Here is a 26,425-nt window from a genome sequence, read left to right on the forward strand (position 1 = left end):
AGAGGAGATCCCAGGGGATCCCAGGGCTCAGAGTGATCCCACTGTGCTGCTGCCACTGCCCTTGGCCCACAGAGCAATTCAGGGGTCCTGCAGAGAGGGAGGAAAACCCATGGAGGATTTCACTCATAACCATCCCAAAATCCTGCTGGGGGTGACATCCCTCCCCCCAGCCCCCATTTACCCAATTCCTCTGCTTTGCACTAAATCTGTGCCCAAGAACTCTGCAATTTTAATTAGAGCTGACTGGGTGCTCTCTGAGCCCCTGTGGAGCTGGAATTCATCCCTGCATGGGCCATCCACTGAAAACTTGGGCTTGATGATCCTTGTGGGTCCTTTCCAACTCAGAATATTCTGGGAATCCATGGATCCCACCCCCCTGATGGACTGGGGGTAAAGTCTTGTCACCTCGGGGTGACACCGGTCCCATGACATCTCTGTCCCCTCCTAATGAGTCCATGCAAATGTTGTGCAGGAGCTTTGTGAGCTCCCTGAGCTGTCCTTACCTGCTCCCTCTGGGCCCCAGGAGTGGTGCAGGTGCCCCTCAGTACACGCAGCGTTTGCCCCTCTCCTTCTTGTTCATGGGCTCGGTGTCCGGGTCCGAGGAGCGGGGGATGTACCTGTACCTGCTGGTGGGCGACCTCTGAGGGGACAGGAGCCCATCAGCCCCTCCCAAAGGGGACAAAAGCGAGGGCTGGGTGCCCTCAGTGCAAGGGCAAAGCAAGGAAAAGGAGCCGCAGGCACAGGAGGGGGCACGGGGTCCAGAGCCAAGGGGTCACAGCCCGGGATTACACCTGGATTTGCCCAGGGAGAACATGGAGCCGGGGGAGGGACGAGGCACCCCATCCTCAGTGTCCCATTCCCTGCAGGAAAATGGGGACAGCAGGACCAGGAGGGGGAACAGGAGCTTTGCAACAGAAGCCCAAGGAAATCAGCCAGGATGCACAACCCCAGCAAAATCAAAGACTGGAGAGATCCCATTCCAACCCTGGATGTGGGGTGGGTGTTGCAGCCCCCTCAGCACCCCTGACCACCCCTAAATATCACCCCAGCACCTCTCCCACACACCTTGGCACCCCCAAGCCTGTAGATTTACCTTGACAGGGGCAAATTCCTGCTGGATCAGCTTCTTGAACTCGCTCCTGCTGAACGTCTCCGATTTCCTCCCCTTCCTGGCACTGCCCTGGTAACTCTCCAGCATGTCAGTGATGGCTTTAATGAGCTTGGACATGTCTCCAGTCCTGGAGAGCAGCAAAACTTGAGGCCACAGCAGTTGGCAGGGGCAACTGTGCCTGCAGGAAACCCCCCCCTGTTCCATTCCCACAGAATGTTCAGTTCAGGTCAAATCTTTCTGAACCTTTTCTTGCCAGAGGTAAAAAGCACCTTTCCCTCGCTGGGCTGCCCATCCTGACTCCTCTGAGGACTTTCACCTCAATTCCCTCCTTTCCCTGGTGGGTCTCAGCTGAATTTTAACTGCCTGGTTAAATTAAAGGGAAGAGTCTCCCCGTGGCCATCTCAGGCACTTGGGGTGGATGAATCAGCTGGTGCAGGGGAGGGAAGAGCCGTGTCCTCACCCCCTCCTGGGAGCCGATCTCAACCTTCCCACGTGAGCCCCGCTGGGAAGAACTGATTCCAAAATAACCCTGGAAACACAAAAGCTGTTTTCAAGCCCAAAAAGGACCGTGGGAGACTCACCTGCGTCCTCCAGGCACTGGTGCAGAGGGGAGAGATGGGATGGTGGGAGCAGCTCTGCCCCGGCCCTGCAGGCTGCGGGGAGTGGGTGGAGGGTGAGGATCCCTTCTGGTCAGTCCTGTTCTCCCCACACTGCTGCTCTTCCCAGGGAGCCTCCCTCATTATCCTGCTCCTCGGAGGATGTTTACCAGCACACCTGGGAAGGTTTATGTAGGTCAGCATGTGGTTCTGGCTGTGCACTGGGATCCCCAAAAAAACCAGAGGTTCTCTTAGTGCATAAAACTTTGCATTTTTCATCCCCTAAACAATTGTTTTTTTTTTCCTCTACAACCAAAGTTGTTTGTGAGTTCGAGGGCTTTGTGATGCTGAAGCTTAGAAAATGTCAGAGACCAAAACAATTCCTGCAGAAAAGGAGCTTTCATCTGATTTTTGAGGCTGTCCCACATGTCCTGGGAGCTGCCTCTGGGCCCGGACTGCACCCACGTTTGCCCAGTTTGGGCAAGGGCAGGACAAGGAGCCCTGAGAGTGCAGGGCAGTGGTGACAGTGGGGACACCCAGTGACACCCAGGTGGCCGTGGCCAGGGGGGTTATGAACAACCTCCCGTGGGAGAGTCACTCGTTGGACACCCCGATGGGACAGGGCCAGTCACTGCCCACCCTGGTGTGTGCCCTCGGTGCCAGGCTGAGGTTCAGCCCCTTGAAGCACGTCAGGGCACAGGGACAGGAGGGATTTCAGCCCATGGAGCCCATCAGGGCACAGGGACAGGAGGGATTTCAGCCCGTGGAGCCCATCAGGGCACGGGACAGGAGGGATTTCAGCCCATGGAGCCCATCAGGGCACAGGGACAGGAGGAATTTCAGCCCTGCTGGGCTCAGGCTGCCCCAGGGCTCCGGGCAAAGCCCCAGCCCCGGGTTCTGAGGAGGCTCCAGCGGCAGCACCAGGACAGACTCCGGGCTCTCTGTGTGGTCCCGGAGTCCCCACCGCGAGTTTGCTCAGCTGGGCAGGGGCGGGAGGAGCCCTCCCTGCCCCGAGGGGTGTGCCAGCTCTCATTAAGGGCTCAGGCACCTTCCCAGATTCCCAGATACGGGACGGAGGCAGATGAGGTCGGTGCCCCCTCAGCCCCCCGGGGGCGTTGGTGGGGCCGGGTTGTGGCAGCGTTTTTGGGAGGGGAGGCGCTGCTGGAGCCGGGCTGTGCCGCCCACCGGCACCAGCGGCGCGGCTCGGCGAGGAAGGGGTTGGAAATGAGATGCAGACCGCGGGCTGGAGCGGAATTTTCCCCTGGCACGCTGAGGCGAGAGGCGGCAAGTCCCTGCAGGTCCCGGCACACGCAGGATTTTGGGGAAGCTGCATCAGCCCAGGGGCTGTTCCCACACCTGAGGGGTCCTTGGAGGTTTTGGGGGAGTCTCAAACCCGGGGGACTCCCTTCAGGGCTGGATTTGGGGTGGTTGGGCGCCCAGGCACAGGCAGCAGCACCGCTTAACCCACAAACTTTTGGGGTGCAGCCTTGCCAGGGCTGAGCACTAACCCCCCGAGACAGACAATGCCAGGAGCCCGAGCTCCTGCTGCCCCTTGCCAAGGCCTTGGTGGATGGCAGGACAGGGGGTGTTTTCTCGAGGGCTGGGATCCCCCATAGCCACATTTAAGGGGTTTAAGGCTTTGTGTTGGCGGGTCTCTGTCCCTGTGGGAAGGAAGAGCAGCTCTGCCAGGGGATAGTGTGGGAAGGACCCCAGGACTGGGGTGGCCGTGGGGTGACCAGACCCACAGGAAACACTTGTGGAGGAGGTTGGGAGGGCAGTGACCCCCTCCAGCCTCTGTACTCCTCCCCCCACCCCAATTAGCACGTGTCTGAACGAGGGGAATTATGGGGAAAATTGCTCTGAGTCACTCGGAGCCCGTCCCTTCCTCCAGCTACTCCCTCCGATCCCGCTGCCACCACGGTGCCATTCCCTGGTGACACGTCCCCGTCCACAGCAGCGTTAAGCAGGGTTTTGCTGGGCTCTGGGCGAGGCTTTACCGCCGATGCTGGGTCAGCTGCTGGCCCCAGACCTCACCGGCCCCCCAGAACAACCAGTTTTACCCCCCTGTGGCTCCTCCCCATGGGAGTGTTTGGACTGACGGTGACCGAGGGCGTCCAAGTCCCCCGTTGGCAGAGTTTGGGGCATTGCACAACCCCCCGTGCCCTCCTGTGCTGGGGGTCGGAGGGGCTGCAGGGGGAGGTGGTTCACGGGGATGGGCAGGGGGGGTTGGCACAGCGCTAGTGGAGGAGGAACAGGAACGGGGGGACACAGGATGGGGCTGTGCCCGAGGTCGGTGGGTTCGCAGCGTCCCTGGAGAGCTCGGGCAGGACCTGGTGGCCTCTCCAAGAGCCGCGGTGTCACATCCCACCAGGTGGCAGCAGGAGGCCGGTCCTCGGCTCGAGGAACCTGAATCCCGGAATGTTTAAGTTGGAAAAGACCTCTGAGACCATCGAGTCCAGCCTGTGCCCCATCCCCACCTTGTCCCCAGCCCAGAGCACTCAGTGCTACAGCCAGTCCTGCCCTGGACACCTCCAGGGGTGGCGAATCCTCACCTGGGGGTGGAGGGAGGCGGGATTTGGGGCTCCCCCCCTTCCTGTGCTCCTGGCTCCTGTGGCTGAGGATACACCTGCTCGGTGTCCCCTCTTTTGGGGAGCTCCTTGGGGTGAAACGATCCGTAAGGATTTGGGGACCACTCAGGGGGTTGGGGGGGCTCATTCTGCACCCCACCTGATCCCACAGCCCGTGGGTGACACAACAGGAGTCCCCCACCCCACACCGCTGCCCCTGCTGTGTTGGCAAACATCCTGTTGCACCAACACCCTGATCTCCGAGGTTGGTTCCTGCCTCAGTCCTGGGGAAGGTCCTGGGGTGGGTTGTGGGTTGTGCAGGGACCAGAAGGGCTGGACACCCCCAAAGAGGGTTCTGAGCCCCCAAAAACTGACGTGCTGCAAATGGCACCCAAACCACCCTTGTCCCTTAGGATCACCAGCCCTGGTTCTTGGGGTCCATGTCCTTCTGCCCTGCAGGGTGGTGGCACTGGAGCAGCTTCACTGGGTGTGGGGGGCTCTCCCTGCTCCAGAGACCCCAGAATGCTGCAGGATGGGGTGTATGAGCTGTTTTGGGGGGTGGGATTGCAGATGTGGCTCGAGATCTGCCACCCTGTGCAGAGCCGAGGGAACTCCAGGCCCTGGGGCAGATTTTACCTCCTCAGAAGGTGTTTGACCCCTCAGATGTCAAAACTGACTCCAAAGGAAGCTGAAGCAACCTGGGTGAGGCAACTTGTGGTGGTCTTGTGTTAACCTGGGGGGAGGGGACAGGTCTTGCTTCAGCTCTGCTGCTTTGGGGAAGCTTCTGGAAGGTTCCTTCCCGGAGCAGGGCGATTTCAGGGCTTTGACTCAGCCTTGGGAAATCACAACTGTTCCTTTTCCTCCCCCTGAAGATGTTTGGAAATCAGGCTCTGAGAGTGCCTGGGCGGCTGCTCAGCAGCTCTGGTGGTGGTTCCAGCCTGAATTTCTCTCTGGAAAGCAGCTGATTAATGACAGATGAACCTTCCCGGGGCAAATTGGGATGTTCTGAGGGAGGAGTTGGGGTTGTTCTGGGCTCTTGTCCCCGCAAAACCCGGTGGCTGGACCTTATTGCTGGATGCAGCCCCAAAACTTAACATGTCCACCCCCATATGGAGCAAAACTGCCCTAAAAAGGGTGTTCCTCCAAAAAAGAGTGTTTATCCACCCCCACCCATCCTTCCAGCTCCTGCCCACCACCATAGCTTGCTCCAAGGAGAGCTGTGGAGTGTTTTCAGGCCTAAATGGGGTTGTTTTCTAGCTGAAAATGTGTCTTCTGTGACCCCGGGACATGTTGTGATACCTGGAGCATCCTGAGCACCTACTGGAGGGAACCCTGAACTTCCCACACATCCACCTCCCCTGAGCCTGTCTCCAAGGATTTTCCCCCCCTGGATTTGTGGGGTTTAAGGAGAGAGGAAAGTGCAGGACTCGCCTGGAGGAAAACCCACACAGACACAGCAGAGCTTTGGCAGCCTCAGGGCAAATCTTTATTTGGAAGCAAACCCACCACACTTTGCAGAAGGGGAGGAGGGAGGTGGGCAGAGAGGGGTGGTCCGAGGTTGGGTTTGATCTTGGAGCCTTTCCCAGCCTGAAATTTTCCATGGGGGGGGGAGGAAACCAGGGGCTGCAGCGTGGCTGAGGGGCCAAGCCCAGCTCAGTGGTGGTGCTGGTGGTGGTGGTGCTGGTGCTGCTGGTCCTCCACCTCGTGCAGGTGCTCGTGGGTGGCACTGGTGACACGGAGGACGAGCAGCATCGTCTCGCAGAAGCTGATCTGGGAGTCCTTGTTGATGTCCAGGTCCTTGAAGATCTCATCAATGGTGGCCTTGTTCTTCACGTGCTGCAGAGGAGGAGGGGACAGGGTGAGGGGGAGCATCGCTCACAGCTCAGACCTCTCCTTGGGCGAAAAAACCCTTCGCTCAACACTAGAAAAGGGAGTCGCAAAAATAGTGGGATTTGGGGGTGGTGTTTCTGAGCCCATTTCCAGATGGCAAAGGAGCTCATGGGCAGCCTAACCCTGATTTTTGTGGAGGAGGGGATGAGGGTCAATACCCGGCTGCAGGTTCACCCAGACCTGGGTGAGATTCCTTCCTCTGTCTTTATGGAGCAGGTTTGCAGAGGGCTGGTTGGACAGGGAGGGTTGGGCAGGAGATATCCAGGTTAGGGGGGTCCAGCCCAGCTCCCTCCCCATGTGGACCCTGCTCTGGGCCCACTCACCTTCAGGTAGTTGGCAAGCTGCTTCTCAATGAGGAGCTTCAGCTCCTTCTTGGTCAGGGTGTCCCTGTCCCCCTCCCGCCTGGAGTACTGGTGGAAGACATCAATGATGACATCCATGGCCTTCTCCAGCTCGGAGAGCTGCTCCTGGCTCTGGGAGCTCTGGAAGAGAAAGGGTTGCACCAAATAACAACAGGAGCCACAATGGGTGTGGAAATCTGCCGTAACCAGGGCGGTGAGGACACGGCCAGGGGGGTTTTCCCTCAAAATGTGCCTCCTTTCTGGCACTACTGGAGCTCCCAAACCAGCTGGTAGCACCCCAAAAACCTCTGGAGAGATACAGAGCACAAGATCTAATGTCCTGGAGCCCCTTTGGTGGTCAGAACGTGCCAGGGGGAACCTCCTCCAGGAGAAAACATCCCTCCCTGTGGGATGAGCCTGAGTGGAGCTGGTTGTGCTCTGCCAGCAACTGATGGCAGGTCATGATGAGATGCTCCCTGAGGGTCTTCACACCTCTGGTGGCCCAACCAGCACCTGGAAAAGAGACCTTAAATGCACATTGGACTTGCCTTGCTCATCTTGGCAGCGGAGTGAGATCCCCTGGGGCTGGTGTGGGGCAGTTCCCAAGTGAGGGGTCTCTTATACCCTGGCCGTGAAAGGTTGTGAAATGTCCCTGTTTCATCCAGTTCCAGTCCATGCTCATGACACACTGGGCATTGCTCAAGGCTCGGGGGCAGTTCCTTAAAAAGGGTCTCTGTGGCTTTTCCCGCGAGGTCGGGGTGTCACGGACTCCACTGGGGTGGCAGGGGGTGGGCAGGGCATGGAAATGTCCCTTCAGGTGGGTCCCCTTCACCTGGTTGAGGTTTGAGCTGTGAACTTTGCCCTCACCCTGTTCCCTCCTTCCCAGCATGTGGGAAATGAGGAAATGTGGGAAAATTGTGATCAGTTCTCCACCAACTCTTGCCAAAAGTCAGTTCCCTTGGCATTCTTCCACTTCACCTGGTTTTGCGCATTCATAGGGGTGTCTTCTGGTGCCACAGGGCACCCACACCATCATTCCTGCCCTTCTCCAGTGAGTGTCCCCATCCCTGCAGAGCTGGGGCACCCCGAAGGGTCCCAGTGCCTCATTACGTTGGAAAAGCCCCCCAAGATCATCAGATCCAACCTTTGACCCATCTGTCTCCACCCAGACCAGCGAGTGCCACAAGCACAGGCCTGGCAGCAGTGCCAGGGCTGCCCGTGTGACACGGGCACAGAGGTGGCACTGAGGGACCATCCCCTGCCTGCAGCAAATGTCTTTCCGTGACAAACACATAATCCAGGGCGTGTGCCCGGCCTGGCAGGGCTCCAGGAGCTCCATTTCACCCCCAGGGGTGGATTGTCCCCACCCCAGGTGTGCTCTGAGCTGCACAGACCAGGTCTGGCTGAAAGGTGTTTATTTTTTTTTGCACTTTTTGGGACTCTTTCCTCACTCTGTGGCTTCTGTTGTTGTTGTCTCTCAGCGTGGTACAGACCCAGCGCAGGCGCTTTGGCTTCGGAGCTGCCAAGTTTGGGAGCAAAACGAGACTTTCCAGTGTTTCTTCATCAAAAAGCGCTGCCTGCTGACTCAGCAGACTTGTTTTGGGGTTTGTTTAACCTGCCAAGCATTGTGTTGGTCTCAGACACAAAGTGGAGGCCAAAACAGGGCCATGGACAGGCCTGGGGTGAGCTCCAGGAGCTCCAGAGGAGCTGATGTGGGGCAGCACCGTGCAGGGAGCTGCTCAGAGGTGCAGCCTTGGTCTACAAACTGCTTTTCAGGGAGAATTTCTCACCTGGGTGGTGAGGCTTGGAAGGGTCTGCCCAGGGAGGTGGGGGAGTCCCCAGCCCTGGAAGTGTCCAAGGAATGACTGGCTGTGGCACTGAGTGCTCTGGGAGATGGTCAAAGGTTGGACTTGATGACCTTGGAGGGCTTTTCCATCCTCAGTGATTCTGGGAATGATTCTGTGATACAATAGCCCCCCCGGGCTCCAGCCCTCACTAGGGGTGCTCTGCATTTCACAACAGGGGTGTTCTGATGCTCAGAAGTTCTGGAGAAGGTCTGGGCTGTTTCACAACAGGGTGTCTGGGACCATCCCCGGCGTTGCAGAATTTTGTAGCAATATCAGGAAACCCCCCTTTTGGTCACTTTATCACCCTGGAGGTGGGGAAAAACAAGGGTGTGGGAGGGGTTTCCAAGGTGGGATAGTGTCTGGATCCTTGGATGTGCCCACAGGCAAGAGGAATGAGCCACTGGCTGTTTGGTTGTGACCGGGGAGCCTGGGCAGTGCTGAGGGTCCCAGGAACGTGTCCTGGCACAACTTTCTGCTGGCTCTGCAGCCCCCCTTGCACAGGACTTGCACAGCCCCCTGTCCACCTACAACCCCGTCCCCAAGGCCAGCAGGGTTGGGCAAGGATCTGCTCACTGGAGCTGGGAGGGCCTGGGGAACTCAGGATGTGTTTCCAGGTGCCCAGGGTTGGTTGTGCCCCGAGGAGCTGAGCCCTGGCAGGGCACCCCGAGCTTGGCAAGGGTTGCAAAACTCTTTCAAAACACACTTTTAAGGGCTGATGTGGGCGGAGGGAAGAGCAGGGCTTGTCACCCCCTGGGTTATCCCCCAGGACCAGTGCCCACCCTCCCCCCACCCGTGGGATGCAGAAGGAATTGCCAGCATGGGAAGGACTCGGTGGATTTCAAGTGATGCTTTATTGTCTCACAGGCGTGAGGGATCCCAGCAGGCAGAGAGCACCCAGAGCCCCGTTCCTAAAGCAGCCTGTTCCCGGTGTTCCATGGTGGGGAGCTGAGGCTCAGTCCTGGTCGGGCCCGCAGCGGTCGGAGCCGTGGCTGATGCGATGGGCGTCGTCAGCCACCTTGGCCAGGACGATGCTGAACTCCTCGAAGGACAGCTCCTTGTCCTTGTTGAGGTCGGTCTCCTTGAAGATCTTGTCCAAGTAACCACGTTGGTTCCTGCCCTGGAATTGGAGGACAGGAGAGGTTTTAGTGCATTCCCTCCCCTGGCTCCGAATCCACCAGTGGAGACAGAGCCAGCTGGGTCCCTCCATGCCCGGGGATGTGTCTGGATCTGCAGGACATCATGACCCTCTCCTACAGTGCAATTAGCCCCTAATTAAGCCCTAAATGGAGACTTGTCCTGAGTCCCTCTGGCTGGAGGAGAGAGCTCAGGTGGCCCCACAAGTCTGACCACAGTGAACCATGACCATGGTGGGACCTGCTCCCCATTCCCTCAGAGCAACCTCAGCCTCGTCCCCCAGCACATCCCGAGGGAATGCTCCCCCAGGGAGCCCCTCTGGCACTCACACAGGCCTGCAGGAAGGTGGGGGCCTGCTCGGTGATCAGCGTTTTGAAGTCATTGGCGCTGAGGAGGTCGAGCTCTCCCTGCCGGACGCTGTAACGGTGATAAACGTCCACGATGGTGTTCAGGGTCCTCTCCAGGGTGCAATTCCCAGGGAACTGCCGGCTCTCGGCGTGGCTGTGGGTGCTGGCAGACATGGCTGAGCTCGGGAGGTACCTGCAGAAACTGGGAAACACCTCAAAACTGTGAAATGGGCCCAGAATCAGGCACCTCAGGGAGGGGGAGCTGCCCCTGCCCGGCCCTGGAGGCTGTGTTCTATTTTATATGTAATGCCAAAATATATATTGTGTTATTTCTATATATAATATTAATTAATTAATTAATTAATTAATTAATTTCTATATATAGTATATAATACATTATATATATAATATATGTTATAATATATTATGTTATGTTATATATAATGCCAAATTATACCTATATTATGTTATTTTAATATATATAATATATAACAATATATAATATATATTATCATATATATATTGTAATAAAAAACATGCATTATATATTATATATATTCCATATAATGCCAGAATTTATCCTTGTTTTTCAGCCCAAACCAGCCTCCTCCCCTGCCCTGAGCAGAAACCACCCCCCTGAACTGAGGCCACGTCCAGAACTGCGTCTCCCTCCCCGTGTCCCTTGGAGGTCCCACTCACCCTGGTCTCGAGGAGGGTGTGCAGAGAGCGAGTCCCTTCTGTGCTCCCGGAGCGCGGGCAGCCCTTTTATCCCCGGCCAAGGGGTGGTTTCACCACAGCTGGTGACACACCTGCCACAAGCAGCGGCTTGAGTTCGCCTTTCCCGCTCCTGGAAATTGCCGGGTGGGCCCTTCCCGAGCCCCTCCCGGCTCGTTCCTCCTCAGGCAGTTCCTGGTTGCACCCACCGGGCTTTGGAAACGCCGTCCTTGCCCCGGCTGTCACCTCTGCCAGGCCCCACGTGCAGCAGGAGGGGACCCACGCCAGGTGTGTGGTCACACCTGGGTGGGAAGGGCAAGGCCACCTTGGCACAATTTGCTAAAACTGGGCAAGTTTTGCAATGCACCAAAAATTCACACGTTTTCAGACTGGTGGGGGAGAAAGTCGGGCTGTTTTGCACAGAAATGGGGGTGACTTTGTCCCCTGGTTCTATTTTTCATGTTTTTCTGTTTTTCTCTGCTTTCTACAACCCCAACTGGTTGGACTCTCCCCAGCACAAAGCATCATCTGCCTTTCAAAACTGGTTTTCCAGAGTATTTTCCATTCCTTTCTATCTTCACGTCACCCACACCAGACTTTTCCTCTCGCTCCAGGAATTTTCTGGAGGAAACCAGGCATAAAACCAGAAGAAAAGCCGAGCTCAGGGTCTCCACAGACTGGTGGATGAGCCACCAAATGTTTTGCAACTGTCACCTCTGTGTCACCCGTCCAGAAGAATGAGGAGACTCTCAGAAGATTTAAACCAAGACAATAGATACCAGGAAGAGGAGAGGACCAGCAGAACAAGAGGGTAACCAGTCCTGTTTGAGGATGCTCCTCGTGTGGCCCGGGGGCAGTGGCAGGAACTGTTGCATGAGTTTTATTCCCGTATCCCTGACTCACATTATTGCTCTTTTTGTGTTCCAGCTCCACTCATTAGGGACTGTCAGCAGTCCCAAATTGCATCCTCATTCCTCAGCTGACAGGGAAAGCCTTGGGCAAGGTTTGGAGGCTTGTGTAGCCCCCACATGTGACATCTGGGCCCTGAATTCCTGTTTTTCCTCCTTTTTGTTCCCCAAAACCTGGGGGAGGGGCAGCTCACGGTGCCCAGGCCTGCAAGGGGAGTGATGCCCAAGTGCCACCAGGGTGCCCTGGCAGGACAGTGAGTGGCATCTGCCTCCAGGGGACAAAGGCTGCTCCCCAAATCCCTCGTGGAGCCTGACAGCAGTGATCTATGTCACGGGGTGCAAGTCCCCTCACAATGGTTGGGTTTCACATGGGATGGGCTCCTGGTTTCGGCTGATAGTGGAAATGTCAGAGCCTCCTGAGCCTGAGGGTTTCCCCCTCAGTGCACAGTCACCAGCACAGTCAGGAGTTCTTTGTCACTCCTGTTTCTGCCCCCCAGGAGCCCACGGTGACCTTTAGAAGTGCCAGGACTCGGGGGGCTGTCATCCCACCCTGTAAAACCCCCGAGTTTCATTGTGCAGAGTCACCGCTGCGTGTGACCAGGGCAGCACCTCCGAGCAGCTCCCACCACGGAGCTGCCCCACGTCAGCCTCCTGGAGCTCCTGGAGCCCCTCGGCCTCGTTCTCTGCTGGGCTGGGGCCAGCTGGTTGCTTTGGGGGTTGCAAAAGCATCACAGGCACCCCCAGGATGTGGCACCTCCAACTCCAGGGCTGGGGCTCAGCAGAGACCTGGGGAAGGACCCCCCCTTCCTCCTGTGCTTCACCCCTGGCACGTCCTGGAGCTGGTCCAAAGAGGGACTGGGAGAAGAAGGGCTGGGGATGTTCCCCACCTCTGTTACCCCCCTGGCACATCCTGGAGCTGGTCCAAAGGGGATTTGGGAGAAGCAGGGCTGGGGATGTTCCTGTGCTTCACCCCTGGAGATGATCCAAAAAGGGATTGGGAGAAGAAGGGCTAGGAATGCTCTGGTGCTTCCCCCCTGTTGTGTCCTGGAGCTGATCCAAAGAGGACTGGGAGAAGCAGGGCTGGGAGTGCTCCAGCTGCTCCTACCGAGGACACACTCACTGTCTGCTGAGGTAGAGGATGCTGGGACCAACCACCCACTGAGCAGTGGGAGCACACTGGGATCTGACCCCCTTCAGGAGCCCACACAGCCTGTTTTGCTTGGTGGGGACTCCCCACTCTGCCCAGAGCAAGATCCCCCTGTGCCACCTTCCCCTCCCGTTGCTCCTCCAGCTCAATCTGTGTTTAACCCCCCCCAGCCATGGGTTGGGTGAGAATCTGGAATCCCACCCACCCCCAGAGCCCCCAGAACATGTAACAAGAAGCATTTGGTGCTCGAAGTAAAGGATTTTATTTCAGTGCCACAGGCCAAAGCAGCTGACAAGGCTTTGGTTCCAGGGAAGGGATGCTGGTGCTGGGAAAGCAAAGCCCCATGGGCACAGACACCCCGGGAGACGCTTCAGTTCCGGGGACGGCGGCCGTGGTCATGCCCATGGTCGTGCCCGTGGTCATGGCTGTGCCCGTGGTCATGGCCATGGTCATGGTCCCCACCAGGGCCCCTGTGGGACCTGTCATGGGCATTGATGACTGCCAGGCTGAGTATGGTCATGAACTCAGTGAACTTGAGGCGCCCATCATGGTTCCCGTCGGCTTTGGTGAAGAGCTGGTTGATGTAGTCGTCGGTGCTTGTGTTGGGCTGCAGCAGGACAGACAGAACAGGGCTCAGGCTCACCCTGCCAGCCCTCGGCTGGGAGGACTGAACCCCAGAAAAACCCTTCTTCCCTTTGGGAAGCCCCAGCCCCAAGGAGGGCACCATTCCCACAACGCTCGGCTCTTCCATCCCTGGAAGAGCCCAAGGCCAGGTTGGAGCAACCTGGTCTAGCAGGAGGTGTCCCCATGGCAGGGGGTGGAATGGGGTGATCTTTGAGGTCCCTTCCCACCCACCCACTCCATGATTCCATGACCTTACCGGCTTGGTGTCGTTCAGGAAGGGCTTGGCTGTCTCCTTCAGCAGCTTAGAGAACTCGGTCTTGCTCAGGTAGTCGTCGATGGGGCGGTTCAGCACGGCATACTGGTGGTAGACGTTCACAGCACACTCCAGGGCCAGCTCCAGGTCGGTTTTCATCCTGCTGGGAAGGGACACACAGCAAAACATGAAAGCGGGTCGGAGGAGGAGGACTGGCCTCTCTCCTGGCCCGTCTCGGTGGCACTTCCAGCACCACAAAGGCACCCTTTGGAAGAACCTACTCACCTTGGAGGAGTTCTGGGCTCTGCAGATGGTGCACAGGAGGAGCAGAGAGAGCAGGAGCAAGTGATGCTGCAGAGGAGACGACGCCTCTTTTATACTCTCCCTGAGCTATGATTTGTGACACCCTCAAATCTCCTCCGGGGCAGCAACCCTGGGAATTGTGCAAGGCTGCTCAGCACACCCAGGTGGTGACTTCTCAGCTCCAGGAACTGGCTGCTCTCCCTGTTAACGAGGGAGGGGACGCCCCAAACTCATCAGGACAAAACAAGGAAACACCAAAACTGACATTTGTGAGGAGCCGTCACCGGGGGTCAGTGATGATGCAGCGTTGGGACATTCCCACAGAGTTTGGGGGTCTGTGGAGATGATATGAGACAAATTTGTCTGGATCACACTTGTGAGGGTCTCCAGTGGGATAACACTGGGCTTACCCAATGGGGGATGAGGTTCATCATTGCATTTGCCCCATCATTGTTGAGTCTGGATGGAGGTTTGGTGGCCCCTCTCAATGTGCTGCTGGTGTTGGCCAACACATCCCCCCCCATCCACCTCTCCAAACTCATGAGAGCATTCCCCCTGCATCACTTGTCCATAGGTTTCCATGGAGTCAATCCTGGGTACAAATCCAGGCATGCCAGTGTGTGGGAAACCTTCCAGCTGGTCTGAGGAGGTGGCACTTCCCAGCAGCTCTAATTGCTGCCCGATGACAATCAAGGGCATTGGCAAACCCTCCCAACTCCCAGCTGTGCCCCTTGGTGTTGGGGGAATGCTGCCACATGTGGGAGACCCCCTGGTGTTCCCACTGCCCAACCCTGCGTGCCTTGAGAGGGCTGGTGGGGAGCCCCTCATCCCAAATCCAGCCCCTGGCTGCCCTGGAGGCTTTTGGGGAACGGGAAGGACAGTGGTGGTGAAACATCTCCCTGTCAGCCTCTTAATCCCGGAATCAGCACCAGAAGAATCCTCAGTTGCAAAAGAGGGAAACAAAGGGACAGGTTTTCTGATGGAGACGGGCCAGGAAGGGGACCCACATGCCCCATCCCCACCTTGGCCCCAGCCCAGAGCACTCAGTGCCACATCCAGTCCTTCCTTGGGCACCTCCAGGGCTGGGACTCCCCCACCTCCCTGGGCAGCCCCTGCCAAGGCCTGACCACCCTTTCCAGGAGGAAATTCCTCCTCATGGCCAACCTGACCCTCCCCTGGCACAGCTTGAGGCCGTTTCTCCTCCTCCTGTCCCTTGTTCCCTGGGAGCAGAGCCCGACCCCCCCCCGGCTCCCCCCTCCTGTCAGGGAATTCCAGAGCCAGAAGGTCCCCCCTGAGCCTCCTTTTCTCTAGGATGAGACCCCCCCAGGTCTACACTTTGTGGTGGTTCCTGGCCACCCCCACACACAACCCCGGGGGCATCCAAGGAGGGGGCAAAGCCTGGGTTGGACAAACCAAAGCCTTTGTGGCATCTCCAGTGCTTCTGTCACAGCCTGAGGTGACCCATGAAGGCTCCCAGCAGGGTGGAGGAGGGGACACCCACATCTGGAAAGGGTAAGTTGCACATCTGGAGCCCAGCACACAAGCCCAGATGGCCAAAGTTCTTCACTGGGGGGAAAACGGGATCAAGGGGAGGAAAGGAGATGTAAAACCATGAGCAGGACGAGCTCAGAGCGGGGCTGGGGCTGCTCCCACAGTTTATAGCCCTGGGCTGAGTGTGCCCTGTGGCAGCCCAGGAGAGCCCAGGGGTGCACAGGGAAATGGCTCCACAACCCCACCCCGAGCAGGAACGCGGCTGAAACCCCGCTCAGGATTTACTGGGGAGGGGAAGGGACGAGGGTCCTGCGTGAGAGCCCAGTGCGGCGGGTCCTGCCCCGCGGGGGGGGGGGGGGGGGGTGTCAGACGCTGACTCTGCCTGAGCTTCGCAGTTACGGCTAAAAAAGAGTCGTTCAGCCTTTGTTGCCGCTCCCGGAGCCGCTAATCCCTGGGAAACCTCCCGCCTCGCTCTGTGCGGCCGCGAACAGCTCTCGGGGTTGCGGAGCGTTCAGAGCCCGTCGCTGACTCATCCCGGGCGGCTGCCAGGGCTCGGCTCGCGGGCGGTTCCCGAGGGCTCAGGGAACGCGGTGTCCACACCAAGGCAGAGCAGAATCCACTCTGGGACCTCCCTTGTTCCCGCTCCTCACCCCGTCCGTGCAACCCGCCCGCGGGAGGGAATCGGGGTCTCGCCCACGGCCACAACACCCCATCCCTGGGGCACGAGACCCCCGTGGCAAAGGGAGCAGGGACTTGGTTGAAATCGATATTTATTGAAATGGCATCAGGAGGACAGGGGGAGGGTCCGGGGAAGGTGCTCCCCGCTCATTTCCTGCGCGGCATCTTGTCCGGGAGGTCCTGGAAGAAGTCGTTGCACATCATGGCCATGCAGGCCAGGAAGGTCACGTACTCCTGGAAGTCCACCTCGCTGTCACTGTTGCAGTCTAGGTTGCTCATGAGCTGCTGTAAACTGGCCTCGCTGGTTTGTTTCTGCCCAGGAGAAAAATGGGGTTAAAATCGGGGTTCGCATCCAGGGCCACATTCCCAATCCTGGAATCGCCCCTGGACGTGGCACCTGCTGCCCTCCACTCACACTGAAGCTCGGCAGCTCCTTCAGGAGCATCTCCTTGAGCTCGGCCTTGCTGAGCTTGTACTTGTCCCCCTCCTTCCCGGAGTACTTGTGGAAGGTGGTGACCATCACGGCCAGTGCCTGCTCCAGGGGACTCGCCATGGGGACACCGGGAGACCTGGAGAGACAAACAGCTGAGAGCAAAGTTTGGCTCCCCCCCATGCTGGGGGGCAACAGCGTCTCCCACCCCCAGACCGGTGCCCCATTCCTGGGTACACACTGGGATGCACCGTTCCCTCCCTAATTCCAGCCTCCCGCTTCCAGCCGGGCTGGAAAATCCCCAAAAAGGCCATGTCAGAGGGAAAAAGGGGGGGCCACATCCCCCTCCTGCCCAGACCAGGCGGGGGGGGGGGTGCTCAGGTGCTTTTCCAGCCCTCGGAGGTGAAATCCAGCCTTGGAACTCGGCTCCCCCAGCAGGAACCTCCCTCTCATCCCCGAGGGAAAACCTCTGCCGGGGACCCCGCTGTGGGATGCACCACCGGCAACAGCTGGAGAGCAGCTGGATGGGGAATCGCGGGGAAAATACAACTCACCGAGAGCTCAAAGGGAACAGCGGAGGACGGGAAGGGCGGGAGAGGAGACGGAGCCGTGCCACGGGATTTATAGCCCCGCCTGGGCCACCTCCCTCGGCCCCGGGCGGGGAGGAACCAGCGATCCAGCACCCGCTGGAAAAGGAGGAGAGGAAAGTCCGGGAGCAGCCCTGCCCGCCCCCCTCCCCCCTCAGTTTTCCTGCTCCTGGGGGTTGGTTGGGGTTAGAAAGAACAAAACGTGCCCCTGGGGCTGGGCAGGGACCTCCCGGTCCAGGAGAATCCCTGGGCACAAGGGATGAGCGGCAGGCACCGCATCCCACCTGTGCCAGTGCGGGCAGGTGGGGCCACACGAGACGGTTTTGGCAGCATCCCGAGGGATTCTGGAGCCCAGCGGGGTCTGTCCATGGGGGGGAGGGGTTGTGCTGAGGGTTTTTCTGTCTGTTTTTGACTCTCCTGGCAGCGATTTTGTTTCCTGGCTCCGAGGGCAGCATCACAACGCCCCGTTGTGTAACCCGGCGCTATTTCGGTGCCTGCGTGGCCCAGGCACGTGTCAGGAGCTGTGGAGAACACCAGGAACCGGCAGTTTCCAACCCCCCAGACATGGGCTGAGGGCTGACAAAGCCACCGAGTGCCCCCCCAGCCCCCTCAGAGAGGACCTGCTGCTGTGGGGAACAGAGAGAGAGAGAAGCAGGGGATGAAGCTCCGGGCTGCTCCAAAGCACAGTGGGATGTGAAAGCTCCCCAGACACCCCCTGACATCTCCCCAGGTCGGGGATTTCTTTACATTTTGGCAGGAGAAACCCCCAGCCTGAACCTCCTCCCCTCGTTAGTGCAAACTGGTGTGAGTTACTGGGAGGGGACAGAAGCTCCTGGGGCTCTTCATAAAGACTCTGGGAAGGGGCAGAGCAAAGTTTGGAGCTGCTGGGCAAGTGCTGGAAGGACCTGGAGGGGCTCAGCGAGGACCTGGTAGGACTCAACAAGGACATGGGGGCCTTGGGGAGAACCTGGAGGGGTTCAAGGAAGGACCTAGAGGGGCTCAGGGAAGACCTGGGCCCTTGGGGACAGGCTCTGCCAGGGGTCTGCTCTGTCGTGGACTGGTGCAGAGGCTTTGTGAGGGCTTTTTAAATCTGGGATGGTTCCTGTGGAAAAGCCAAAGAGCAGCTGCTGCACCTTCTGCAAACCAGCCCAGACCTGCCCGGAGCTGCCTCAGCGATGGGAGGAGGAGGAAGGGGAACCCTGTGGCTCCCGGTCACATCCCAGGAAATTCCTGCCTGTCTGCAGCCCCAGGGCTCCCTGGAGAACTCAGGGGAGTTGGGTTGACCTCCAGTGCAGCCCCCCAGCACAGGCCCACCCCCAGGGGGGCTGAGGGTCTCCTGGAGGAGTCTGGGGACACGCTCTGGGTTTGTGTCTCTCTGTCCAGTTCCTCCACCCCAGTTTCTCTCCCCAAACCCAACGAGGTGCCCAGGGCAGCTCGTGCCCGCCTAAAACCCACGGTGGGCACTCAAACCTCAGCTGTTTCGACCCAAAGTGCACTGAGTCCCTCCCTGAGCCAGCAAGGACAGCTCAGGGGGGGCATCCAAGCAACTCAGACTGTTTTGCTCAGACTCCTCCAGAAAATGCCTTCCGGGGCTGCATCACAGCATGGAAAATCCCAGGGAGCTGGAGGAAGGTATGAATCACCCTCTGCCCGTTACCCAGCAGGCACAGAACCCCTGGAGCACACCCAGAACTGGGGAAAGCTTTTATTGAAAGCCCCTCTGGGCAGGGGTGGGGGGTCACTTCCTGCGGTGCTGCTTGCTGGGGTCGTCCTTGAAGAAGTCGTTGAAGCCCATGGTGATGCAGGCCAGGAAACACACGTACTCCTTGAAATCCACCTCGCTGTCCTTGTTGTGGTCCAGGTCGTTCACCAGCCGCTTGAATTCCGCCTCATCCATTTGTTTCTGGTGGGGCATGAGAGGTTTTGGGGTGTCCCCAACGTGCCCTTCCAGTCCTGCTCCCCTCACCCTGCCTGGAAGGAGGGTTTTCCCTTTGCCTTTGGAAGGAGGTGGCCTGGAAAGCTGCACCTGTGACAGGGCAGTGCTGGAGCAGCTGCACCAAATGTGCCTCTGGGACGTGGAAAAGCTGGGCTAAAAAACTTCTCCTCCCTCTTCCCAATTTAAACCACAAGGTTTTAAAGAAGAGGAAGTTGGGGGTTAAAAAAAAATTATTATAAAATGGAAATCAGAGCGTGATTTCCTTTGCCAAACTAAATATTTCTGGGGGCATAAAAAAAGCCAAATTTCCTTTTGGGCTGAGGCTGCTCTGGCTCAGCTCCTCCTGCTCTCATCCCTCCTCCTCCTCCCCAGGGCTCTCCCCGGAGCACGAGGCTCCTCTGGGCTGCATCCACCATTCTAACACCTCCCACCCTCCCCTGAGCACCTCCAAAGGCCACCCAGGGATGTCCCTCATGGCCACTTACGCTCCCGAAGATGGGCAGCTCCTTGTTCAGCAGGTCCTTGAGCTCGGCCTTGCTGAGCTTGAACTTGTCCCCCTCCTTCCCCGAGTACTTGTGGAAGGTGGTGACCATCACAGCCAGTGCCTGCTCCAGGGGACACGCCATGGCCAGCCTGGGGGGCACAGTAGGATGGGGGCTCAGGGTCTGTTACCCCCCACCCTGCCCAGGCCGTTCTCTTGCAGCCCCCGCAGCCCTCAGGGAGGGTTTGGGGTGTGGGGAGGAAGAGGAGCAGAGACTCACCTGGTCAGCAGCCCTGAGGACACACAGGATGCTGCAGCCAGGGCAGGATGGGCATTTATAGCCCCGTGGGGGTGGCACTGCCTGCCCCCGTGCCCCCCCAGGCTTTCCCAGCAGCTCCACCAGCGTGGTTTCGCCCGCGCCCCATTTTTGCCTAACGAGCTGTGTGATCCCATTAGAGGGGGGGATATTTGGGTGCTGGTGGGGTCACCAGCCCATGTGCCCCCTAAACCATCACTGCACTGTCCCTCACACCCCCAGCACGGGTGGTCCTGAGCGATCCCTTCCTGGTGACCCCAATCCAAGGGAATATTTGGGGCAGGGGGGTGACAACGGATTTATCTGAGCCGTGAGCTGGGGTTTGGTGCTGCCTAGTGGGTTCCTGAGCTTTAGCACCTGCTTAGCACCAGGCACAGGGTCAGGATTTGTGCTCCCCCAGGAGAGCCACATCCTCCTTCCAGTTCATCACCTTGTCCTTGTTGTTCTCCAGGTCCTTCAGGAGCACCCAGAAGCTGAGTTCATCCCCTTGTCCTTGGCACAGAGGGTCACTGAGGTCAAGGACCACGGCACAGGGGGGCATCAGTCACGCCAGGGGGGTTTGTGTGGTGTCCCACCCTTAAGGAGGAGGGATCACCCAAGATTCTCTGGGATTCCATAGCTGGGCACATGGGGGGACCTGTTTTAGGGAGCAGCAAGACCTTCCCTGACCCCTACACCCTCCCAGGGGTGGGAGGGGACACAAGAAAGGGGAATATTCTGAAATGTTCCCGTTTGCTGCACCTAGAAATGAGGTGTTGGGGTTTGGCTGCCCCCACGCTGAGGGTCTGTTCCGGAGGGACCCCGAGGATCGAGGCTGGATCACTGGGATTCCGTGGGAGCGGTGGGAGCGGGGCCCAGCCCAGCCCCACAAACCGCGGGGTGAGTCACGGCCCGGCCCTCGCCCCACGGGGATTCCTCGGCCGTGACTCAGCCGCGGCCCCGCCTCGCTCCCACGGCGAGAATCCCGGTTTTCCGGGGACCCCCGGAGCTGCGGGGCCGGGCAGAGGGGGCTCCGTGGGCAGGGGGGACAGGCAGGGGACAGAGATGCTCCTGCAGCGGAACAAGAGCAACGAGGGGTTGCCTGGGAGGGGATGGGGGCCGCGGTTTCACGGTGCCGTCACCCCCCTGCCGTGCGAGTGGGGCTCGTGGGGGGCAACCGCCACGCTCGTAGGTCCACGCCCAAGTCCCTTCCCAGTGGAAAATCCCCGGAAGAGCCGGAGCGGCTCGGGCTCCCTGCCCGCACCGTGGGCGTTGCGGAGCACGACGAGCCCAACCCTGCTGAGCACGGGGGTCCCTGGGGGTCTTTGGGGGTCTCTGGAGGTCTCGGCACAGCTTTGCCCCGTCCCCATCGCGGGTGGGGGGTCTGCAATGTGCCGGGATGCAGGACAGGAACGGGGGGTCCCCCGAGACCCCCCCCCCCGGGTCGGGGCAGCCGCGGAGCCGCTGGAATATGGGGCTGTAATTCCGGGCTGCCGGGGACCCCCTTGGGGACACAGAGGGGGTCCCCCAGGAGAACTGTGGCAGCGGCCGCCACCCCTGTCCTCAGGCAGAGGGTTGGGCTGGGGTGTGGTGGGCGCTGGGAGTGCGCGGTGTCTGCTGACACCTCGTGGTGCTCCGTCAGCCCCGCGGTGAGCGGGACGGGCGTTGTCACCAGGGTGTGACTGTGCGGGCGGTGGGGGACAGGGCAGACCCGCTCCCTGGGCCCCCCCGCCCCCTCGGAGCACAGGGAAGGCAGACCCTCAGCGTCACCCTCTGCTCCTCCGGATTTTATTGCCGCAATAAATAACCACGGGGGTGTCACCCGAGGGGGCCGCGCCGAGCCCCGAGCGCCGGCCGGAGCACTCCCTCCACCAGCCCGGGCACGGGGAAAGGCCCCCTTTGCCCAGGAAGACCCCCTCGCTCTGAGGGGGAGCTGTAAGGGAAGAGGGGGGTCCCGGCTGTGACGGGGGTTCTGCCAGCGGAGCTCTGAGAACAGGCAGAACTCAGGTCCCACATGAGAGGAAACCTCTCCCTTTGCTTCTCTCCTGACAGGGCTCGTGGAAGGGGAGGAGGGCAGGGCAGGTACGGCGAGGAGGAGCCTCGCGTCCCCAAATCCCACCCACAGGGTCGTCCCGCCTCCGTCACAGCCCGGCACGGCTCGGTCGGCAGAGCCCTGGGGAGCCGAGGTGGCCCGGGGCGAGCTGGGGCTCGGGGAGGGCACAAAGCGGGGGGGTCGTGGAGAAGCAGGGGGGTCCAGGAGGGTCCTGTGCAGCGGCTACTTGGTGAATTTGATGCTCTGCTCCTGCTGGCGGATGATCTGGGCGATGGGGCTGGCGATGCCGCCTATCAAGGTCCAGTACTCGTCGAAGCTGATGCGCCCGTCCTTGTTCTCGTCCAGGTCGCAGATGAGCTTGTCGGCTGCGCGGCGGTTCCCGGTGTCCTGGGGGGGGAGTAGAGCCGCTCACACCGGGGTGCGGGGCAGGGGGACCCCCTGGGAGCGGCAGGGGCAGGACCCCCCGGCCCCGCCCACCCCACACTCACCGTCAGCATGTGGTTGAGCTCCCGGCTCAGCATCTTGCGGAAATCCTTCTTGCTGATGCGCCGCGGCTTCTTGCAGCAGCAGCAGCGGCTCGAGTACTTGTCAAAGTTGTTCACCAGCACCTGGACGGCCCATTCCAGCTCCGTGCACTGTGACATCGCTGCCTGAGGGGGCAGGGGCAGGGACGGTGCTGAGGGACCCCCCCATGGCAGCCCAAAGCTCAGGGCTGAGCGGGGGGGTCAGCACGAGCCTCCCAGCAGGTGAAACCAGCCTGGGACCAGCCATGGATTCAGCCTGGAATCAGGCATGGGCTCAGTCTGGGACCAACCATGGATTCAACCTGGAATCAGCCATGGGTTCAGCCTGGAATCAGATATAGATTCAGCCTGGAACCAGCCATGGACTCAGCCTGGAATCCATGGGAAGCCTGGAACCAGTCATGGATTCAGCCTGGAATCAGCCATGGATTTGACCTGGAACCGGCCATGGACTCGGCCTGGAATCAGCCATGAAAAGCCTGGAATCCATGGGAAGGCAAATAGGTGGTGGTGCCTGGGTGCTTATCTCCCCACATGGTCCAGGATCACCCCAAAACCCCTGGGTGCCCCCTGTGCCCGCCCCGCCCGCCCACCAGCAGCCGCCCCGCGCGTGTGGGCCGGGTGGTAATTATGGCCCCAGGGCTGCAGGGCTGAGCAGGGCCCGGCCGCCCTTCCCAGGGCTCATTAGGCAGGAATGGGGCCGGGAGCTGTGGCGGGACAGGGGCAGGAATTACCAGCCAACCCTCCTCTTGCTTCACAGCTCCGGGAACAGCCTGGCAGGGCAGGGCCGGGCCCGCCCGAGCCCCCCACAAGCAGAGCCCAGGCTGCCCCCCCAAATCCCGGGGGTCCAATCCTGCCTGATCCCTGCCCGGGGTCTCCATCCTCTCTCCTCCGTCCCGAGGCTACCCCAAGCCAGGAAGCTCCGACAGGATGGGCCCGACAGGATGGTCCCTGTCACGGGGTCCGGCGGCCACATCCCAGGAAGGCAGGGACGGGAACTGCGTCACCTTGTCTGCTCTGGGCTCTTTCCTGCCTGGTCAGTGGCCAGGACTTGGAGTGTGTTGCTCCCTGTTGTTCCAGGTGGATTTACACCAGCCCTGGGTTCCAGCACTGACCATCGTGGCACCGGTGGCCACATGGGTGTTGGAGGAAGCCAACGGGGTGGGCTGTGTGGAGCCCCAAGGGGTGGCCCAGCACTGTCCCCCTCTCTGGGGACACCTCCAGAGGGTGTTTGCAGCCCAGGGAACAGGCAGGACCTGCCCCGTGCCCCAGCCTTGGCTCCTGTCCCTCCCTTTACCCTGATCCTCCCCAGTTCAGCCCCAGGCCGAGGACGGCGGCACGTCAGGGTGGTGACACGAGACATGAGGCTCAGCCCCAGGCTCGTCCTTGTCCCCAGGTGTCCTCCCAGGCCATCCCTGTCCCTGTGGGAGCCCCTGCTGTGCCACACTGCCATGGCCCAGGGTCACTCTGTCATTCCAGGACCAGGGACCGTCCCCAGCTCTCGGCACTCTGGCCTTGGAACTGTCCCAGCACTGGCAGGGCCACGAGAGCCTCTCACCAGAGATTCCGGCTCCTCCCAGGTCATTCATCACCAACAGAGGGGATCCAGCAGCACCCGGGCAGGAGCACCCCCTGCACTCCCACCCCTGCACCCACTAAGGACCCCAATTTGGTGTCACCAGTCCCCTGCCACCAGCACCCAGCCCGTCCTCGGGGCATCGTGGTGGCTGCTCCGCCGCTGACTCATGGCACCGGCCCGGCAACCGCGGAGAGCCCCGGGGCCAGCTGGGGGCACGGGGACACCGTGACTGGGGCGGGGCACAGGGACACTGGCACAGCAGGGGGACACAGGGACACTGGTACCATGGTGGGACATAGGGGCACTGGCAGTGGGGTGACACACAAGGACACTGGCACCACAGTGGGACAGGGGGACGCTGGCAGCAGGGTGGGACACAGGAGCACTGGCACCACAGTGGGGCACTGGGGTGGGATACGGGGACTGGGATGGGACTCTGATGCCGCAGTGGGACATGGAGACACTGTCACCACAGTGGGACATGGGAACACTGTCCCTGGGGTGTGACACGGGGACACTGGCACAGCTGGGCACCACATGAGCAGGATGGGCAGGATGGGACTTGCCGGTTGCTCCACTCCCACCACCACGGTCCCATCGCTTCTCCCTCTCCTTTCCCCTCTCCTTCTCCCTTCCCTCTCCTTCTTTCCCTTTCCTTCTCTCCCTCTCCCTCCTCACACAGTCACATCTGCCCAGAGCCAGGACCCACAGCTGGACACAACCCCAGCACTCCCTGTCCCCCTGCCCAGCATCACAACAGGAAAATCCCCCTTTTCCAGAAGCCAGACCCCACTGGCAGCCCCAGGTCAGGCTCTCCAGAGACAATGGAGGCCGACAGATGCAGAGCATCCTCCTCCCATCCCAGATCCCCCCCGTGATCCCCCAAATCCCCCCGGTCCCTCCACCCCGGCCCCGCGAACGGAGCTGCCGAAGGACTCGGGGGATTTTCAGCACCCAATGTGCAGCAGCACATCCCAGGCCTGCTCCTGGTTAAATATTCACCCCAAAAGGGGCTTCCCCATCCCGGGGGAACTGGAATTCCCACTGGAGCCTCACCTGGCTCATTCTGGGGGTCCTGCTGTGTCCGCCTGACGCCGGTTTGGCAGCTGGGAGCTGATGTCACCCGTTCTCTGCTCACCTTGCACCCATCCCGCAGGCCCAGCCAGGTTTTTAAAGAGGCTCCCACCCCTCCCTGACGTTCCCAGGGCGTTCCCAGGCCTGGGCTCACCTGGGAAAGGGCTCCCTGGGATTGCAACACCGGGACGGGTTGGTGCGAGCTGGGACCCGTGGAGGCTCCAGCTCCTTCCCAGGGGCTGCTCTGTGTGTTTGTGGCTGGGGAGGTGTTTGGGGACCACCCAAAAAGACCCCACTGGATGGACGGCGTGGTGGTTGACCAGGCACAGAATTCCAGCCTGATCCCAGGGTTTGCAGACCCATCCAGCTGTGCATCAGCCAAAAGCCTGGCTCCTCCATCTCATAGCTCATCCCACCACCCCCCCAGCTCCAAACCACCCCTGGCACCAGGATCTGCCTGGCAAGGCAGGGAACATCATTTTTTTTGAACCAAAACCACTTGTTCTCGTGGGTGAAAGGGGCTGACATGGGTCTGGGGGCCCTGGGAGCACAAGCACCAGCTCCAGGCAGGGCCATGCCCAGCTCTTGGCCATGTCTGGATGCACTGGGATGGACAAGGCTCTTCCCAGCTGAGAGCTGGACTTGTAAAGTCCCATCCATAATTAATTGTGCCAGCAAATTGCACCTCTGGTGTCTCCCAGATTCGATGCCGAGATCAGATACAGGCGTTATCGGGAAGGGCAGATTTCGGGATGCAAAGCAGGTGATTTATTACAGGCAGGAGCCACCTGCTCCCAGGACCTCTGGAACACCCATCCCGGAAAAAACGTGTCATCCCAGCTCTCCCCATGGCTCCTTCCTAATCTCGGTTGGGAGGAAGCAAAAACCTGTTCTGGGCCGAGATGCTCCGGTGTCGTTCGTTGATGCAACATCCCGGGAGGGTGGGAATCCCTCCTGGACCCTGCAGGCAAACAGCTCACCCCTGAATCATGGGCTTTCATTACTCTCCTCTGCTGGCAGATGTCACAACCACATCCAGGCCCTTATTTTTACAAGGCATCCAGGGCGTGTGCGTGTGCGTGTGCTTGGAGCAGCCACGTACCATCCCGGCCCATCACAAAACACTTCCCACCAACTGGTGAGGTCGGAGTCCCCCCTGGTCCCCATCAGCTCCAGGCCTGAAGGGCCGGGAGGTATTTGGTGTCTCCTGGACAGGCTCTGCACCAAGGGAGCCTTTGCAGAGCCGTGGATTTGGGGATCTTTGGCGAGTTGCCTGGTGCTGTGTCCTCACCGAGGGGCACCGACTGCCCCGACGTGGACTGAGCTGCTCCCACCACCTCCAAGAACTTTCCAGATACTCATCAGGGATGGCTCACAGCGCAGGAATTGTCCTCCTGACAGCACACCGTCACACCAGGGACAAACTCAGCAACCCAGAAGTCCCCACTCCCACGGCACATTCCCAGACAGGTGCCGGGAAGAGGATCTGGGAGCCCTGGCTCCCCTTTCCCCCCC

At 59.9% G+C, this 26,425-nt stretch overlaps 6 protein-coding genes and 1 long non-coding RNA gene across 8 annotated transcripts; 1 reads left to right on the top strand and 6 right to left on the bottom strand.

Moving 5' to 3' along the window:
• Window positions 1-5,733: 5,733 nt before the first annotated feature.
• LOC113960137 (protein MRP-126-like) lies at window positions 5,734-7,084 on the bottom strand. Its single transcript, XM_027669525.1, has 3 exons — window positions 7,054-7,084; window positions 6,488-6,646; window positions 5,734-6,110 (listed from the first exon to the last, which is right to left on the bottom strand). Exons 1-3 carry the CDS (start codon window positions 7,060-7,062, stop codon window positions 5,928-5,930), a joined length of 351 nt encoding a protein of 116 aa, XP_027525326.1. The 5' UTR covers window positions 7,063-7,084; the 3' UTR covers window positions 5,734-5,927.
• Window positions 7,085-9,192: 2,108 nt separating this feature from the next.
• LOC113960139 (protein S100-A8-like) lies at window positions 9,193-10,025 on the bottom strand. The gene is made up of 2 exons (XM_027669527.1): window positions 9,816-10,025; window positions 9,193-9,469 (listed from the first exon to the last, which is right to left on the bottom strand). The coding sequence occupies exons 1-2, from the start codon at window positions 10,005-10,007 to the stop codon at window positions 9,305-9,307; spliced, it is 357 nt and encodes a 118-aa protein (XP_027525328.1). The 5' UTR covers window positions 10,008-10,025; the 3' UTR covers window positions 9,193-9,304.
• On the top strand, window positions 9,926-11,430 carry LOC113960140. The gene is made up of 2 exons (XR_003531984.1): window positions 9,926-10,022; window positions 11,162-11,430. It is a non-coding gene; the product is annotated as an uncharacterized LOC113960140 (long non-coding RNA).
• Window positions 11,431-12,972: 1,542 nt separating this feature from the next.
• On the bottom strand, window positions 12,973-13,779 carry LOC113960145 (protein S100-A9-like). Its single transcript, XM_027669536.1, has 3 exons — window positions 13,765-13,779; window positions 13,483-13,642; window positions 12,973-13,209 (listed from the first exon to the last, which is right to left on the bottom strand). The coding sequence occupies exons 2-3, from the start codon at window positions 13,636-13,638 to the stop codon at window positions 12,973-12,975; spliced, it is 393 nt and encodes a 130-aa protein (XP_027525337.1). The 5' UTR covers window positions 13,639-13,642; window positions 13,765-13,779.
• A 2,247-nt stretch (window positions 13,780-16,026) lies between these two features.
• LOC113960130 (protein S100-A4-like) lies at window positions 16,027-17,041 on the bottom strand. The gene is made up of 3 exons (XM_027669511.1): window positions 16,936-17,041; window positions 16,367-16,520; window positions 16,027-16,263 (listed from the first exon to the last, which is right to left on the bottom strand). The coding sequence occupies exons 2-3, from the start codon at window positions 16,502-16,504 to the stop codon at window positions 16,099-16,101; spliced, it is 303 nt and encodes a 100-aa protein (XP_027525312.1). The 5' UTR covers window positions 16,505-16,520; window positions 16,936-17,041; the 3' UTR covers window positions 16,027-16,098.
• Window positions 17,042-18,696: 1,655 nt separating this feature from the next.
• On the bottom strand, window positions 18,697-19,678 carry LOC113960129 (protein S100-A4-like). The gene is made up of 3 exons (XM_027669510.1): window positions 19,666-19,678; window positions 19,390-19,537; window positions 18,697-18,871 (listed from the first exon to the last, which is right to left on the bottom strand). Exons 2-3 carry the CDS (start codon window positions 19,528-19,530, stop codon window positions 18,707-18,709), a joined length of 306 nt encoding a protein of 101 aa, XP_027525311.1. The 5' UTR covers window positions 19,531-19,537; window positions 19,666-19,678; the 3' UTR covers window positions 18,697-18,706.
• Window positions 19,679-21,455: 1,777 nt separating this feature from the next.
• S100A16 (S100 calcium binding protein A16) lies at window positions 21,456-24,990 on the bottom strand. 2 transcript variants are annotated; one of them, XM_027669515.1, is made up of 3 exons: window positions 24,893-24,990; window positions 22,222-22,383; window positions 21,456-22,120 (listed from the first exon to the last, which is right to left on the bottom strand). In XM_027669515.1, exons 1-3 carry the CDS (start codon window positions 24,899-24,901, stop codon window positions 21,956-21,958), a joined length of 336 nt encoding a protein of 111 aa, XP_027525316.1. In that variant the 5' UTR covers window positions 24,902-24,990; the 3' UTR covers window positions 21,456-21,955. The 2 variants fall into 2 exon arrangements, with proteins under 2 accessions (XP_027525316.1, XP_027525315.1); XM_027669514.1 differs by lacking the exon at window positions 24,893-24,990 and adding an exon at window positions 22,992-23,216.
• Window positions 24,991-26,425: the final 1,435 nt, after the last annotated feature.

This window comes from Corapipo altera, unplaced genomic scaffold (assembly GCF_003945725.1).
Source record: "Corapipo altera isolate COAL_440 unplaced genomic scaffold, ASM394572v1 91, whole genome shotgun sequence".
Classification (NCBI taxonomy): Eukaryota; Metazoa; Chordata; class Aves; order Passeriformes; family Pipridae; genus Corapipo; species Corapipo altera.

Bases quoted from the DNA above. Each gene is read 5' to 3' on its own strand.
- LOC113960145 (XM_027669536.1), bottom strand. From the start codon at position 13,638: ATGAAAACCGACCTGGAGCTGGCCCTGGAGTGTGCTGTGAACGTCTAC. The intron at 13,210-13,482 runs GTAAGGTCATGG...GTCCTGCTGCAG, and splicing joins TCCTGAACGACACCAAGCCG to CCCAACACAAGCACCGACGA.
- LOC113960137 (XM_027669525.1), bottom strand. The intron at 6,111-6,487 runs GTGAGTGGGCCC...CCTCCTCTGCAG, and splicing joins AGCTTGCCAACTACCTGAAG to CACGTGAAGAACAAGGCCAC.
- S100A16 (XM_027669514.1), bottom strand. From the start codon at position 23,138: ATGGAGACCCCGGGCAGGGATCAGGCAGGATTGGACCCCCGGGATTTG. The intron at 22,384-22,991 runs GTAATTCCTGCC...CTGCCCCCTCAG, and splicing joins AGCAAGAGGAGGGTTGGCTG to GCAGCGATGTCACAGTGCAC. The intron at 22,121-22,221 runs GTGAGTGTGGGG...CTCCCCCCCCAG, and splicing joins AGCTCAACCACATGCTGACG to GACACCGGGAACCGCCGCGC.
- LOC113960129 (XM_027669510.1), bottom strand. From the start codon at position 19,530: ATGGCGTGTCCCCTGGAGCAGGCACTGGCTGTGATGGTCACCACCTTC. The intron at 18,872-19,389 runs GTAAGTGGCCAT...ATGCCCCACCAG, and splicing joins AGCTGCCCATCTTCGGGAGC to AAACAAATGGATGAGGCGGA.
- LOC113960139 (XM_027669527.1), bottom strand. From the start codon at position 10,007: ATGTCTGCCAGCACCCACAGCCACGCCGAGAGCCGGCAGTTCCCTGGG. The intron at 9,470-9,815 runs GTGAGTGCCAGA...CTCCAATTCCAG, and splicing joins CCACCTTCCTGCAGGCCTGT to GGCAGGAACCAACGTGGTTA.
- LOC113960130 (XM_027669511.1), bottom strand. From the start codon at position 16,504: ATGGCGAGTCCCCTGGAGCAGGCACTGGCCGTGATGGTCACCACCTTC. The intron at 16,264-16,366 runs GTGAGTGGAGGG...TCTCCTGGGCAG, and splicing joins AGGAGCTGCCGAGCTTCAGT to AAACAAACCAGCGAGGCCAG.